Source organism: Brachyistius frenatus, unplaced genomic scaffold (genome assembly GCF_029030835.1).
Source record: "Brachyistius frenatus isolate BFR_SWC_R1_liver_20210118 unplaced genomic scaffold, ASM2903083v1 Contig_70, whole genome shotgun sequence".
Classification (NCBI taxonomy): Eukaryota; Metazoa; Chordata; class Actinopteri; family Embiotocidae; genus Brachyistius; species Brachyistius frenatus.
In genome coordinates, this window is record NW_027210669.1 from 1,307,008 (window position 1) to 1,322,087 (window position 15,080).

Sequence of the window (15,080 nt, forward strand, 5' to 3'; positions counted from 1 at the left end):
TTTGCAGCGCCGGGTGGTCCCCCTCCGTCTTCGCGGGGACTCCACTGCCCCCCACCTGGACACATGGCACCTATCATTACCTCCCTGCTGCAGCTCAGGGCCTGCAGAATGTCACACAGCTGGAGCATGAGGCTCTGAAGACGGATGAAACGGAAATACCCCCCCCCGCTCCGTGGACGTCTTTCAAAAGACGGAGAGCCACTGCTGCTGCCTGCCGTCTTAGTTATTAACGGATTCGTTACAGCGCTATAAAAAGCAACGGAATATAGTTGTTAAGAAAACTATCTCACCACAAGGTCCATCCAGCAGCTGTTTCATATCACACGATCATCAGATGTAATCGTCTTGGAGCTGGATGTTCATATTTTTCTATTTTCGGAGCCCTTGATAGAACGATCATCCATATTTTCTTTAAAACTTGGTGGTTTAAGTTCATTCTTATCATTGGAATCAGCAAGTTAATGAAAGAGTTTTGATCATATTTGATGATGGAAAATGGAAAATCTTTAGATGGTATATAAAAGTGGGCGTACCCTCCGGGTCTCAAAAGTGAGGCTAGTGCCTCAACGTGCAATACCACCGACAGCCACCAGGGGGCTGTCTCCAAAAAGACTCTGGCTCCACAGACTCCCATTCTACTTTTCTTCTGAAATACGAGTCGATAAATTTTTTTCCGAGTCATTATGGTGCAATTCCCTGGTCACTCCTTTTTTTTTTTATTAGTTTTCTGGAGGTCCATCTGAAAATAATTCCATTGTCAATTCGATATTAGACCTCAAAAACTCGACTCTGTTTGATTGACAGGCCTGTGGTGCAGCCAGGTTTCTGCGAGAGGTGTGCGGATGTAGTGTCCTCAGAGATCGACATCTCATTAACTTCATTGCCGTATCTCGACCGCAACTTTCTCCATGTCTCTGATTTACTGGTCCCACCAACCTACCCACTGTCTATAGTTTGCTGTCTCTCTATGCTGCTCTTTTCTCTCTCTGCTCTCGGATGGCCGCCCACCTCGGAGCCTGGTTCCTTAGAAGGTTCATTTCTATTAAAAGGGAGTTGTTCCTACCAGCTTTCACTGGAAATTGTTGAATTGTTGTTTTCCTCTCTGTAATGTCGTACAGTTTTGTTCTAAGGACTTTATTATGTTCGGTGTCTTGAGACTGAATTGGAAGTGTTTAGCACTTCATATTTTCTTTTTTAATGCTACTAAAGAAATATTTTGTTTGGTAATCACCTGTGGTGACATTAGCTTCTGTAAACTTCCCCCAATCAGCAGAGGGAGGGCAGAGCTGCTTAAACCTTTAGCATCCTGAACAGAAAGGCTGACAAAGACACGATCCTTCAAGCTTGTTTACCAAGAGACCGTTGCTCACTGCATGCGGGAAGGAAATTCAAGTTTTCACACACCTGCCAAGGCATTTTATGAACCGATATTGTTCAAGGTTGAGATTTAGTGACCAGTCGATTCCACGATTACTGAGAAACCTTCATGTGGTGGTAAATAACAGAGCAGAGGAGCTACTAAATGGATCACCAGGTGTTTTTGTCAGCCACTCGAACCCCCTGGATCATTTCAAGAATTTGCACACAGACGGGATTTTTTTTATTTATGTCATCATTATTTAATGGCACATATTCAAAGTAAACACAAATCTTCCAAGTTTTTTGTTCCAACTCCGTATCTAAGACAGAAATATATCTGCTGTGCTGAGAAACGAGAACGTTCGTTATGCAATCAGCTATCGTCGACGTACGCCGTCACGTCTCAGAGATGACTGGGTGTCAGGGAGCTGAAAAGAGGTCACAGCTCGGTGTCAGTGTTTGTTTACACGGAGAGAAGAGACGGCTGACTGGTCGGCTGAATCACCCACCTGTCGGCGGAGACAAACTACGAAATGAAGTGACAGAGTGAAGGCTCTGTCAGACTTTAAGACAAATTGGAGACGACACTTACAGTACTAAACACACAAGAGAAAACTACAATATAACTAACTTGGTTTTAAAAATATATACATATATTATTACTACGATTATTTAAGTCTGCGTCAAATTGTCGTCGCAATTAATTCTCTGTGTTTGTTTCTCGTCGAGTTGTTGAGATTTTATTGCATCATAATCCATTATTTGAGGTATATATTTCCTAAATACTTTATTTTGATTGTCTGAATGTCTCACTCCATTGCTTTAATGCCAAAACAGAAACATTACAGATATCACTGGTTGCCAACCTGGGGTTCTGGGCCCTCCAAGGGGTCACAACATTAATATATGGAGTCTGTGAGCAGAATTTTTTTTTTTTTATGAACAATATATATATAAAAAAAAAAGATTCTAGATGTTTCCTCCAATTTTTTATTGTGTTCTTATGGCTAGTTTATATTTCTCGTTTAGACTTTTAAAAATTAGTCTCATAACCACCTCTTTGATTGATTGATAATGGGTTGAGGGTATACTTTGAGTTTAATGGATTACAAGCAAAAATGTTGTGAACCACTGACCAACACTTGAGACCAGAAGACAGCACTGAATCTGGAGGTCTGATGCTGACCTCTAGTGGATGAAACAAAGCACTGCCCGTGAACGCAGTTGGCCCCTGATTTAAAGCAGCAGTGAAAAGCCAGCGTGAATTCAACTTTTTGATCTCCCTTCTTTCAGCGAGCTTTGCCTGGTGGCCGCAGCCTGTCGCAGCAGCAGCTCCCTGGCCAGATCCGGCCGCCCGCTCTTGGCCAAGCAGTGAGCGAGCTGCGAGGCCTTGGGTTGGTGTGGGACGGCGGGCTGCCCCCTCCTCCACACGGCCAGGACGTGGAAGGCCCGGGAGGACAGGCTGTGCCCGGCCCGGAGCTTCACCAGCTGAGCGGTGCTGCGACAGAGACGCAGGGAGAGAACCAGCAGAGCGAGTTCCTCCTCCGACAGCTCCCCGGACAGCCAGAGAAGAAGAGAGTCTGCCAGGGGATCTGGAGGAGGAGGAGGAGGAAGAGGAAGAAGAGGAAGGCTGCAGGTAAGAATTTTCCTTTACATTGAAAAATTATGCATTTATATCTTCAACAGCAGATTGTTTAAAAATACTCGTTTTTTTTTTAAGTATCTGGAGCAAAAAAAAACAAGTTTCAAACATTTTTTTACTCAAGTATAATTACAGCTTACTTTGAATTATGATCTTGAATAAGCTTTATGAAAAATTTGTAATTGACAGATGAGGTGAATATGTGGTTAACTTTTACATAGAAATGAAATACACAAGAACAATGTAATACACCTTTAAGTCCACTAGAGTGTTAATGTCACGCTTTCACCACCACAGATGCAAAAACAAACTAAAGTGTTCATGTTTAGAGACAGGAAAAGATTTCTCTGAAGAAATCCATATTGCAAAAAGTTGGCTGTTTTATCTATCAAACCTCCCAACCTGCCAGCGTACGTGGACTTCGGGACTTTTGTAACCACCTTTAACTCAGTTGGGGATAAAATAATTAAATCGTGAAGCTCCTCGAAGACTTTCCAAACTTTATCGGACCGAATGGATTCAAATTCTGACAGTGACTCGAGTCATTTTGCAGGGAATATGACACTCAAAACAATTTATCAACAATTTACAGCCAGAACAGCAGCAACAGAGTCGACTGCATTGGAACCTGTGAGCACATGACTACACTGTTTTCTGTAATTACACTCGGTGCCAGAAGGGGGAGCCAAAAGTTCCAAAGCTCTGACCGCTATAGTTTCTGGTTACTTCGTATGAAAAATGTGCAAAGTAACCAGAAACTATAGGCGTCAGAGGTTCATATACAACTATGAAAAACATCCAAGATGTCAGTACAGTCAAATAAAGTTGGATTTTTAGGATGTCTCAGTGGAAACTGCAGTAATTTTGAGAGACAAGGTCGAATGCAGCAAGAAGGACGGGAAGAGACAGACAACAGAACCGAATGAATTAATGATAGATGAGAGACGCATCACCCACCTGTCTCCTCGCATAACTTCACCCTGGCTGTAAAGGGCCGAATAATGTTCCTCACTTTCTGAAATGAAACGAGTAAATCTGTAACGATGCGCAGTTCTTGTGGTGTCACGTATGATATTGAATTCTCTGTAAAAGCTTCGGCACCTTGGGTAAAGTCAGGGACAGCTTACAGACGGGATTTCCCAGGAGCTTAGTGTCCTTCGGGACGGCTTTGTCCCCTCGCCACTCCAGCTGACCTCTGGTGACCTTATAAAACAGGAGCGTGCCCTTGTAGTGAGGAGAGCTGTGGTTTCCGAAGGGGTCCACCTCAGTGAGACGCAGCAGGAGCTGATTCTTGCGCTGACCGTGAAAGGTGAGGCGCTCGTGCAAGGCTTCGTTTTCGTCGTCCTGAGCGCCGACTGCAAAACACCAAATATGACAACTGAGGAACTTAAATGACGCTGTTTTCTTTTCTTACGTGATCGCTGAGCATATTTTCTAAAATTAGTTTTTTGTTTTTGTTTTAGTTTAAATGATTTTAAATGAGGTGTTTTTAAAAGGTTGCTTTTCTCATTTTAAAATGTAAAATAACATTAGAGCCTTTCTGCACGGTGTCAATAAAAAAATAAAAAATAGAGTGAACGTACGATAGTCTGAACAAACATCAAGTGGGAATTACAACATCAGAGAAAACGTGACAGAAATCACACAGCGCTGTAATACACCCATCAGTCCACTAGAGGATACCGTGTCATACGAAACCTACGTTAAATAACGTAACTTTATTTATGTAAAGTTACTTATTTGAACCAAACCATGATTTTTTTTCCCCCCTGAAACTTAAACGCGTAGTTTTGGTGCCTAAAACTGACCAAATTGCGATCATGTCACCTTTAATTCAAACCGTAACTATGACGAAGAGTGTTACATGTACAAAAAGTGACCGAAAAGTGAACATGTTTGATCGTGGCAGTACTTCAAAAGGCATGAAATTGACTTTTTAAAGGCCATTAAAGAGGAATGTGTAGAGAGACGTTGAGATCCTCCGATGAGTCATTTTCTTTTACATTTTGTCACCTTTTGTTCATGCAGTTAATTTGTTTATTTATTTTTTAATCTGAAGAGCCTCGTGTCATCGTGTGGCCATTTTTCCTTTACCTTTCGTGCTCGCCCCGCCTGTGGAGGTGATGTTGCCAGTGAAACGTAGAAGAAGCTGATCTGCTTCGCGCATGGAGATCTCTGAGGAGGTCTCCACGAGGCCGCCGCGGCCTTCGGCCTGCAGTCTGCTCAGCTCCCAGCCGAGGTCTCTGCTGGGCACGGCGGCCACCAGGACGCCGTGAGGCTCGCCGTGCCGGCGCTGGAGGACGACGGCGACCGTGTGGCGGCACACCGAGTCCTCCAGCTCCTCCGCCAGCGAGGTGAGATGACCGGGCTGCAGCGGGGAGAGCAGACGAACCACGAGCAGTCTGAGAGGGAGACGCACACAGAAAACTTAAGGAGTTTAGCTCGGGGGAAAGATTAGATCATTGCTGAACAGGGGCGAAGACTCTGTTATCGCAAGCCAGAATACAAAAGTAATATACTTAAAACAGAATTAGGAATTCACAAAACCTACTGCCCATGTATCATTCCCCAGACTAAGCAATTTTAGATAAGAGAGAAGAAGGAATTACAGCTCAGGAAGGAAATAAAAGGAATCCATCCTTATTACAGCTACATCTAATACTTATGATTTAATTAATTTTTTTAAAGCAGGTGACTGGAACAGAAAGGCAATGAGGTGCTTTTATTTTCTCCTTTCAGTTACCTCTCTGGTGGTTTCCAACACGTTTCCTGTGTTCTCATGACATAGATATGGAAAAGTCTGGAATGTAAAGCATTCATTCCCCCTTTATCCATGCTGCCTTTCTTAAACTTCTTATGTAAGAAGAAAAGCTTTGACCTCCCCCCCGTAAATCTGGCGTTTATTTGCCGTGGTGCGCAATTCCTTTTCTTTTTCATCCCGTTGCCTCTGAGAATGTCTCAATGAGAGGAAAAGGAAACTCAACAGCCAAAAAAACCCCAGAGGACGAACAACAGTCCCTTCAGCGGTGAGATCATTTCTTCTCTGTGTCTCCAGTTTAAACAAGGTGAGGACATCAAATTTGTTTTGCAATTTTTTTAAGCAATTTGCAACATGTTGCTAATTGAGCCACATTAACTTCAGGAGTTTAGTTTACTTTTACTTTACATAGTGTGGGTGAACTCATTTCCTTCTTATCATTGTCATGATTAACTTTTACTTTTGAAATGTAATAGGTTACTGATTACTCGTTAGCTTGTTCGAAATGTTCGAAAACTATTTTAATTATTTCATCAAAAATAATAATAACTCATTACATTTGATTACTTTTTAATGATCTTTATTCAAGTTATTTAATACAACTTGAGTTACAGTTGGGATGTCTTGGTGTGGTCAGCAGTGTACTTTGATTTAATTGGCGGACGAGAGGCAAATTCAAACAAGAGAACCAATCACAAATACGGGTGAAAATGTAATCGCATTTTAGCTCAATGTTAGATTTGACATATATGCCTTTTACTGAAAAACATATTTGGATATAACTTCTTTATAATCACCAACATTTTCAATAGTTACTGTAATATAATTACGTATATTTCACTGCAACGGTTTGTGATTACGTTTATTTCCATTTTTACATGTAATTAGAGCTGCAAACACACAACCCTTCGAATCAGCAGCAGTGGTTGGTCAGCTTCAGCAGGAAGGTGCAGGCCCAGGGAGACGTGGTCTGAGACTATACATCGCAGCTCATTTGAAGAAGACTACTCTAAGTCTACGCTGAATACAATATGACATATGTTTTTCCGATTTTTCTGCTGCTGGTTGGACAAACTGGGCGAATCAGCGCTGGATCCGACACGGTCGACGCTACGAACGAGACGCGGCCGACACGTTTCACCCTGGGTTTGTCCGCGCTGCGCGTCGTCCCGCTGTGGGTGTTTCTGCCTCGCGGCACAGTTTGCGCTGTGATCTGTTCGGGTTGGACGGCACAGCAACAAATCCGCTGAGTCATGCTGTCGTGGAGACACTTGAAATCAAGATTTGGAATCTTAACAGCAGCATAAAATGCATTATATGCTAATGATGTCTGCATATTATTCATAACGGCCTTGGCTTTATTCCAGTTCTGAGATTTTCTGACCAAAAAAACCAGACTTTTAAATACTTTCAAATCTACCGAACTGTCTTAATATTTTGACCCAAGTCTCTTTTTGCTGCCTGCAAATCACCTGAACGCTGCAACAAGGCTTCGAACAGGACTGGATAACCATATTACATTTGCTCTTACCTCCCCCCAGTGGCTCTTTGTTCGCTTGAGAACTGAATGTGCCTTTCAAACAATCGTCTACAAAGCACTGTGTGTTTTTTTGGGCCTTAAATACGTTCTGCATATCTGAGCTCGCTGTAGGACTGCAGTAAAAACCCTGTCACACTCCAGCCAAGCTCCAAAACCAGTCTGTCCACTGTCTGTTTGACACACATTTACTAACTGGCTTCGAAGTGTCTTACTTTGAGAAAAGAAAAATCCTTTGTTTCCCGCTTTATCTTTTCAGACATGCGCATTTCATTTTGGCCCCCCCGTTCCCTTTCACAACCCGTCATTGTGTTGGACATTTCAAACAGAACCACCGAGAGCAGACATGTCCGAAAGACGTCCGTTTAACATCTTCGCTAATGTTTAGATGACAGCCAGAAAGGCTGCGGACGTCCAAACGGGGTCCGACTCAGACCTTCAGATGTTGAACCCGTCTTGGACGTCCGCCTCTGATCCGTTATCATCTTCGCTCACAATTCTCTGCAACTATTTAAAATTGCAACCAGTCGTTACGTTAAAGACAGAGAATACCTGGCGTTACAAACCTGTCCCAGTTCTCCGTCAGCTCAAAGGACACCAGTCCGTTCTGCTGGTTCCTGACAGCCACTTGGTCCAGGACGCTCCACTGTTTGTCCCTCGAGCCCAGAAGAATCAGCGCCTCGTTGGACATCTCCTTGGACTTCACAGGGACACTCAGGATCCTGACACAGACAAAAAGAAACTCTCTTGCTCTTCTTTTAGGAAATGTTCCATTTTTGTATTCACTATATATATATAGATCCACCTCACCTCACTCTGTTGGTGACTGAATGATCCCAAGCTGAAGAGGCGCTGACGGGCCCTGTTTGGAGGTCTTGGTTCTCGGGTTCCCCCCTCGTGCGCCTCTTTTTTTCCAGGTTTGGGGGACACGGCAGCGTGACCGTGAGCGGCCTCCTCAGGGGCTGCGAGGTCGGGTGGGTGAGGTCGAGCAGCGGGCTGGTGGACACCACCGAGTGATAGACGTCCTTTCTGGACTTGACGGCGGCCAGAAGGACGGCGTCGAGCGGTTGGATCTGAAGCGGACGAGCAAACGTCTGTTCTGCGTGATTCAGGCAGCGGTTTGGACAGAGATGCTGTGTGATGTGAAAATAGTTTTTCGTTTCGCCGACAGCCTCTTGTTTTTTATGAAAGAGGGCGGTGCAGAGGGGGAGTTTTTTTGTTTTTGTTTTTGCGTAAGATCAAGCAACAGACTGCTGCGGTGAATTTAGTTCACAAATGATTGGGCTCAGAAGTAAATTCAAATATCGGCCGTAGCTGTTAATTTGTTTACCTCACAGCAAGACATCTGCAAAAACTTAACTCTGTAAATCAGAAATGGTCTGTTTCTCCATCCTTTGCTTGTCTGTTCCAAACAATTTTCATGACCATGTCTGTGTTTTTATCTCTTTTTTTATTTCAATATTTTAATCAGGTTCTATTTCAAAGGCTCGATCTCAAGGTGTGTTACACATCTCTCAACCCCAAACCGCCCTCAGCTTTGTAAACCTACGCTTGCAGCTGCATCAAACTAAGTGGGAGAAAGATAGGTAGAGATGGTCATCTCCATACCGTGCTTTGTGCCATTATAGGTGCAGTGAAGGATCCTGGCAGGTAGTTCAGACAGATTCGAGGGTCCATGGGGAGTTTTAGTGACAAACCCCTCCTGGGAACGGTGTAACTTTCTCTCTTTATACACGAAACCACTGCGAATAGACCCAAAGAGTAAACCTTCACCTCCGCAAATGAGCCCTGAAGACGACAGAAACAAAGAGTGAATTGTACATTTATAAACTAAGAAATATAACAGTTTCTAACACAAAGCAATATTCACCCTGATGTTCAATCAGGCTTAGATCGAAATAAAGGACAATTACAGCGATCTTCTTTCGTATTAATAGTGTTCTTTTTTTTCAATTAATAAGATTTAACATTGGCCAGCTGTTTTCATAACCTCATCTCCAACAGATTACGCTTTATAAAACTGAAATATAACAGCTAATGTGTTTTGTAGGAAACGTAACGGAGACCAGGTTATGTTTTCTATCATTGTGATGAAATTACATGAATTAACATATTTAGCTGGTTGCAAATACGTTGATATTGAAACGTACCCGTAATATATTCACTGACAACATCATAGCGAACTCACAAAAGGTGTACCACAAGGCTCTATGTTAGAATCTTTTCTGTTTTCATTCTGCCCATGAAAACACTTCTATGCAGACGATACAATTACCTACCAATATACTTTCTTCAGAATTTATTTCAACAATGTAGATGATATTACTATTTAGAAAGTACAAAGTATATACATACAGTACAAATGTCATGGAACATGGCTGAATGACAAAATAACTCATTAATAACCTTTTAGACAAATTCAACCTCTACATCTTTTAAAGACATTCATCATGAAATCACAGTCTTTCTCTCTAAAATGTTCCCTCCTTCAATCGGCTTGCAGACCCAACAAAATCTATAATTGTCAGTTTCCAGCATCTCTGAACTGAAACTTCATTTTCACCCTTGAGCTCGGAGAAAATTAGAAGAAAATAGAAGATCTTTATTTGGAAAAAGCTGCCTTCATTGGAGGCATACAAACACACATTCAAAGCCCGTTTTATGAATAATAGAATTTTTAAAAGAGCTCCTCTGTGGCCAGATCTGTACTGGGTATTAAATGATGTATCAGAAGAATTTCAACACAAATTAAACTACAAATATAATGAGTGAAATAAATGAATGATCGACATTATGGAAAGTTAGAGATTATTTCAAAGTAAGAGAACACCTTACCTTCTGCCCTCCGTACACACCCTCTGTTGTTACAGGAGTGATGTAGCTCGCCCTCCTCTTCCCATCAACTACCTTCACAGTGACATCCCTGTAGCTGCCGCGATACCGCGCACGGAAAGGCACAACCACAGTTACGGGGAAGTGAAAGGTGGTCCCGTCTTGAACTTTGACCCGGATCACTCTGCTGACCAGCTCCTCCGAGCCGGTGACCATCAGGCAGCTCAAGTCGTCGGCCACCTCACACCTCAGGCCGTCGGCTGCACCCGCGGGTGCTCTGATAAAACATGCGTCCGGTACATCGGCGTGGCGGCCCTCCTGCAGCTGACCTGTCAGCCTAAACGTCATTTCAAAAACACGCGTGTGTGCAAAATTTGAAAGTTTCAGCAGGAAATAAGAGAGAGTGGAGACCACAACTCTTTTTCTAAATAAAGCTTCCTGCATCAATTATGCATGTTTATCTTTGCACTTAATATTAATAGTCACATTTTTTCTTTTTAAATATTATCATCTTCGACACATTTCGAGCAGCAAAGCAGCTATTGTAAGACTTCCTGAAATGCTGGAGCGCGCACATTTCCATATCAGCTCTTCGCAGACTTAAACCTCTCCCTCTGATCTGAATTTTCATGATTTGCTTAGCTTTTTGCACAAACGCAGGCGTTGACTGGACGGTGAACTGGATGAAATGGGCGGCTGTGTGGAGGTCAAGATGCCAAACAAGTGTGGAGTTTTTAGGTGGTCAGCAAGTCGTAGAAAGTATGAGCTAACTTTATCCGTGGTTAATTGAAGTGGAAAATAATGATCTTTCTCATCCTGCGCAGAAAATGTTTATGAATATAATGCTTGAGTAGCTATGAATACATAAAGATCAGTTCACTGATTGTAAACTTTATGAATCTTCAACAAAAACAGAGAAAGCGGATAGAGAATGTAAAATACTGGCAGACTGTGAATTAGGACAAAGATTTTAACTACCTCCGAGCTACTTAAAGGGAAACAAAAGGAGACATTGTGTGTTACGAAAGGATGACGTACCCAACTGTAATCCATTCACTCTTTATCTCCTCTTTGCCCTTGTCATGTGTCCTCTCCTGGTCCCTTTCTGTCTCCTCCATTAAATCAGTCGGACAGTGAATGAGTTTCTCACTCACTTGACCTTTGGCTTGTGATTCTTCTCCAGTCTCTTCCACATTTTTGCGATCAGAAGTGTTGAACTTGGCGTCTGGTGTTTGTTCTCTACGTCTTCGATCAGCTCCGTCCTCAACCTCCTCTTTGTACCCAGAATCAGACTCGAGTCCAGCGTGGGAGTTCAGGTGGTTGTTCACATCTTCAGGTTGCACCGAGGTCTCTCTTGGTTCCTGAAATGCTGCGCCCACAGTTGGAGCCTCATAATAATAAGATAATTGGAGATCTTCCGCGTCCAGCTTGGTCAAGATTGTGCTCAGTTTTTCCAGGATGTTCTCTATGTCGTCTCCAACGCTCAGAAAAGTGTCACTGAAGGAGTCTGAACAGGGCCGAACTTTACATCCTGTAACATCTGAAACAAAACAGACATTTAGAACATTTTACAACAATAAAACTACAAATTGCATGTGACAAGCAGCTTTTCTTTCCCTGAAGCAGTTTTATTTGACCTCACTCGTCAGCTGCTTTTAGGAGAGTCATTTTTTTTTAATGCTCAAATATCAACTATTTTTATTCTTCAAACTTCCATAAACACTTGACATGCCTTTATTTCTTAAAGTGAGCTGATTTAATAACTATTAAATAGTGCATACATTAATACCTTAACTGTTTAACTTTAACTGTTTCACCTGCATTAAAAAAAAAAAAAAAAAACACATTTCGCCTTTCCTGTTAATTTTTTTTTTTTTTTTTTTTTTAGGTTCTGAGGATCACATGCACCACTCAGATAAACCCACATGCCTGTTGTGGATGGATGCTGCTGATCACTGCCCTCTGGTGGAGACTTGTTGAGCATGAAGGCACATTTTCTGAGGGCTTCTCTCCAAGCTGCAAGTCTGCATGAATGAAAAACACTCAGCTCCCTCAGCACTTCCAGAGCTTTCTGCTTGCACTCTTTCTCCTCCTGCTCTTCATCGACTCTCCTTCCTCTTCTTTCATCCTCCTCCTCCTCTTCTGCTGGACTGAACATCGTTCCTTCACTCCTCCCAGCCTCTCTTTCACGATGATGATCTCTGCAGCATTTGACACCTTCGAGCCCCTGAACAGTTTCAGTCAACGTAATGAGGAGACTGTCCTCACTCCAAGGAGGCTTTACTTCATCCTTCTGTTTCTTCGGATGCACATTCGTATCCATGCTGAGCTGAAAAATGCATGAAAGATGAGATTCAAAAGAATCTAATCGGTCCTGTTTTCTGGCCCTCTTTCAGTCCATCTTGCACATGGCAAAAGCAATTTGTTCCTTTCACAAAATTTTGGTGAATAATATCAAACGTCGATAAAAAAACAAAAACATTGCATTCCCTGTGTACCTCCTTTTAGATTTGAAGCCGAAGCCACCCCTAGTTCACTGTGTCCTTGGCATTGACTGTTTCTGTGTACTGCTATCCAAGTTTACAAGAGCCAATGCTGTATTTATAAGGCTGCCAGCAGTAAAACATGTTGCCAAGGCGACCTCTGGGGGCGTGGCAGAGCGGAACAAAAGAGGAGCCACTGAGCAGAAGATTCACAGGAAGACGAAGCGCTGCCCTCCAGACATCTTCTTTTCTTCTGTCACTCATTTTACTGCTTCTATGTCCAGACGGTAAAAGATGTCAGCTCTTCAACTTTACAAGCCTGTAAATCATTAAAAAAAACACACAAAAAAACTGCTTGGAGTCATTCAATGATGAAGATTGCATGGTATTTTTTTTATTCTCGAAACACTGGGCATGTGCATGTTGAGGTAAATATAAACTTTGACCCATTTTATTGAAACAGAGCGTGCAACAACACCAACATGGGTTGTGTGGCGCAGGTTTGTGGGTTTCCTATGATATTTGTGTGAAAGTCCTCACACATCTGTGGTGAACGAAGCATCCAGAACTAAAAGTAGAAATACTAAAGTCTAAAAATTTACAATTTAAAAAAATAAATAAATGAAAATGCTACATAACTACATTATTATGCAGGAAAAAAAAAATCCTCTCATGGTGCTGTCTTATTAATACCTGTTGTATTCTTGTATACTACTGAATAATGCAGTCATTTGTTGATTAATAGTCCATTTTAAGTGCTTTACACACTGCATTGCATTTCATAAACTAATCAAATGATTTCAATGTTCTGTATTAATCTGAAAAGTAACGATTGGCGCTGACAAAGTTTTATTTAGTTTTATGAAGTCAGAAGTTTCCCTCTGAGATGTGAAGGAGTAGAACATTTAAAGTGAATATAAGAACCTCGAAATACTTCGGTGCAGTGTTTGAGTAGATGTACTTGTTGAATAACGGAAGTAATGCAGGTAAAAAGTGTCCCGTTAATGCTATTCCACTCAGGTGTTCCCAGGAAGTCATGACAGTGTGTCAGTGAGTCAGCTTGTACAACAGCACTCCCTCCCTCCCCCCAGCAGCTTCATGGAAGTCAGCCATCCATCATTTTATTATTTAAACCAGTGCTTTTCCTATCTTTGTGAGTAGAGTCACAGTTCTGCAGCACTTTGTCGCCATCATGTGGCTGATTCTGCTCACTATCTCCAATTATGTTTTTTAAATTTTTTTTTTATTAAAGAACTATATAAACACTAACAATGTCCATCTGTTAGGCAAGAAGTACACAGTGGGGAAATACATTTTTAAAAATGTTGAAAAAAAATGTCGAATGAAGTTTTTATAGTATTGATAGCAGGGTAGAACTGCTGTAAAAACATTTTGATTTAGGCTATCGGATGTATTGTCCTGAAGATATTGTCTTATTTAACCTATATATATATATATATATACATATATATTTCAAATATTTTTGAAATATTAACAAATAATCGACTGAAATCAGCAACAATATTATATAATTATTACAATCATGATTTGAGTTCCTATATTAAGAAACCTGCTATTTTAAATAGTCTTATTAAAAACAGAAAAAACATGTAAATATTTATGACAACAAAGTTAACAATGATTTTATATAATTATAACAGTAATAATATAATATTATTCTTATAATTATTATAATAAATTGTGATAGTATTAAGAGGAGTTGTGTTAGGATTAGAAGTATCAATACTATTATTGTTATAGGCAGTATTTGTTGTTGTTCTATAGTATATCACCTGTCATAGAACAATACGCTTTGTATGTTTAGTGAAAACTAATCTTGAAAATGAATAATACTACAAAAGTGTTTTTTCAAACTGTTGCGCCAGCTGCATTCCTGCCTGCATTGGATGTGTGTCCCGGGGCTGCAGGATCAAGCTGGGACACGTTGAGTGTTCCCAGCAAAACATCCCAAACTGCCTCCTCCACTCTGCAGCTCAGCCACATGCACCCACACTTTGTTCATATTGTCTCAGCTCAGAGTGACTTCCCCGTCAGCACACTGTCAGTCAGTCAGTCAGTCTGTCTGTCTGTCTGTCTGTCCAGGTTCAGCCTCGCAGCCTTCACGGACACAGCGGATGGAGGGGAAGCTGACGGACCGCTGCCCGTCAGCTCGTGGAAGGGGGCGTGGACTTCGGCTCAACGACGGAGACAGCCGAGCGCGTTGAAAGGCGGCGAAGAGAAAGTCGACGCGGCGCTAAAGGAACAGACAAGTGGTCACGGCGAGTGCGCGAAGGTGCGCGGATCACACCTGAGGTTCCCGACACCCTCTGACCTGCAGGTAAGCTTTTACAAACACCCCCCCGCCCCCCCTCCCCTCCTCCACACACCCCTGGACACGTCAACAACAAGTGTGGCGCCTGTGTGGCAACTAAAGTGGGCGCGAGACTGAAATAAACAAGGTAAATAAGC

The 15,080-nt window shown here is 42.1% G+C and overlaps 2 protein-coding genes across 4 annotated transcripts in view; one reads left to right on the forward strand and one right to left on the reverse strand.

The window, feature by feature from the left end:
• Positions 1–1,633: 1,633 nt before the first annotated feature.
• dthd1 (death domain containing 1) lies at positions 1,634–12,715 on the reverse strand. The gene is made up of 10 exons (XM_069707677.1): positions 12,058–12,715; positions 11,167–11,668; positions 10,132–10,465; positions 8,905–9,084; positions 8,107–8,369; positions 7,863–8,018; positions 5,096–5,403; positions 4,103–4,356; positions 3,959–4,016; positions 1,634–2,951 (listed from the first exon to the last, which is right to left on the reverse strand). The coding sequence occupies exons 1-10, from the start codon at positions 12,449–12,451 to the stop codon at positions 2,626–2,628; spliced, it is 2,775 nt and encodes a 924-aa protein (XP_069563778.1). The 5' UTR covers positions 12,452–12,715; the 3' UTR covers positions 1,634–2,625.
• Positions 12,716–12,948: 233 nt separating this feature from the next.
• The window catches only part of arap2 (ArfGAP with RhoGAP domain, ankyrin repeat and PH domain 2), a 113,259-nt gene continuing 111,127 nt past the window's right edge, over positions 12,949–15,080 (forward strand). For 2 of the 3 annotated variants that reach the window (XM_069707665.1, XM_069707668.1), the window contains exon 1: positions 14,881–14,949. The gene's annotated coding sequence lies outside the window, so the exon portion shown is untranslated. Of the gene's footprint in view, positions 13,040–14,880; positions 14,950–15,080 lie in introns of those variants that run through there. The other variant, XM_069707667.1, reaches the window with a different exon arrangement.

Bases quoted from the DNA above. Each gene is read 5' to 3' on its own strand.
- dthd1 (XM_069707677.1), bottom strand. From the start codon at position 12,451: ATGGATACGAATGTGCATCCGAAGAAACAGAAGGATGAAGTAAAGCCT. The intron at 8,019-8,106 runs GTGAGGTGGATC...TGTCTGTGTCAG, and splicing joins TCAGTCACCAACAGAGTGAG to GATCCTGAGTGTCCCTGTGA. The intron at 4,017-4,102 runs GTGCCGAAGCTT...GTTTCATTTCAG, and splicing joins TGTCCCTGACTTTACCCAAG to AAAGTGAGGAACATTATTCG.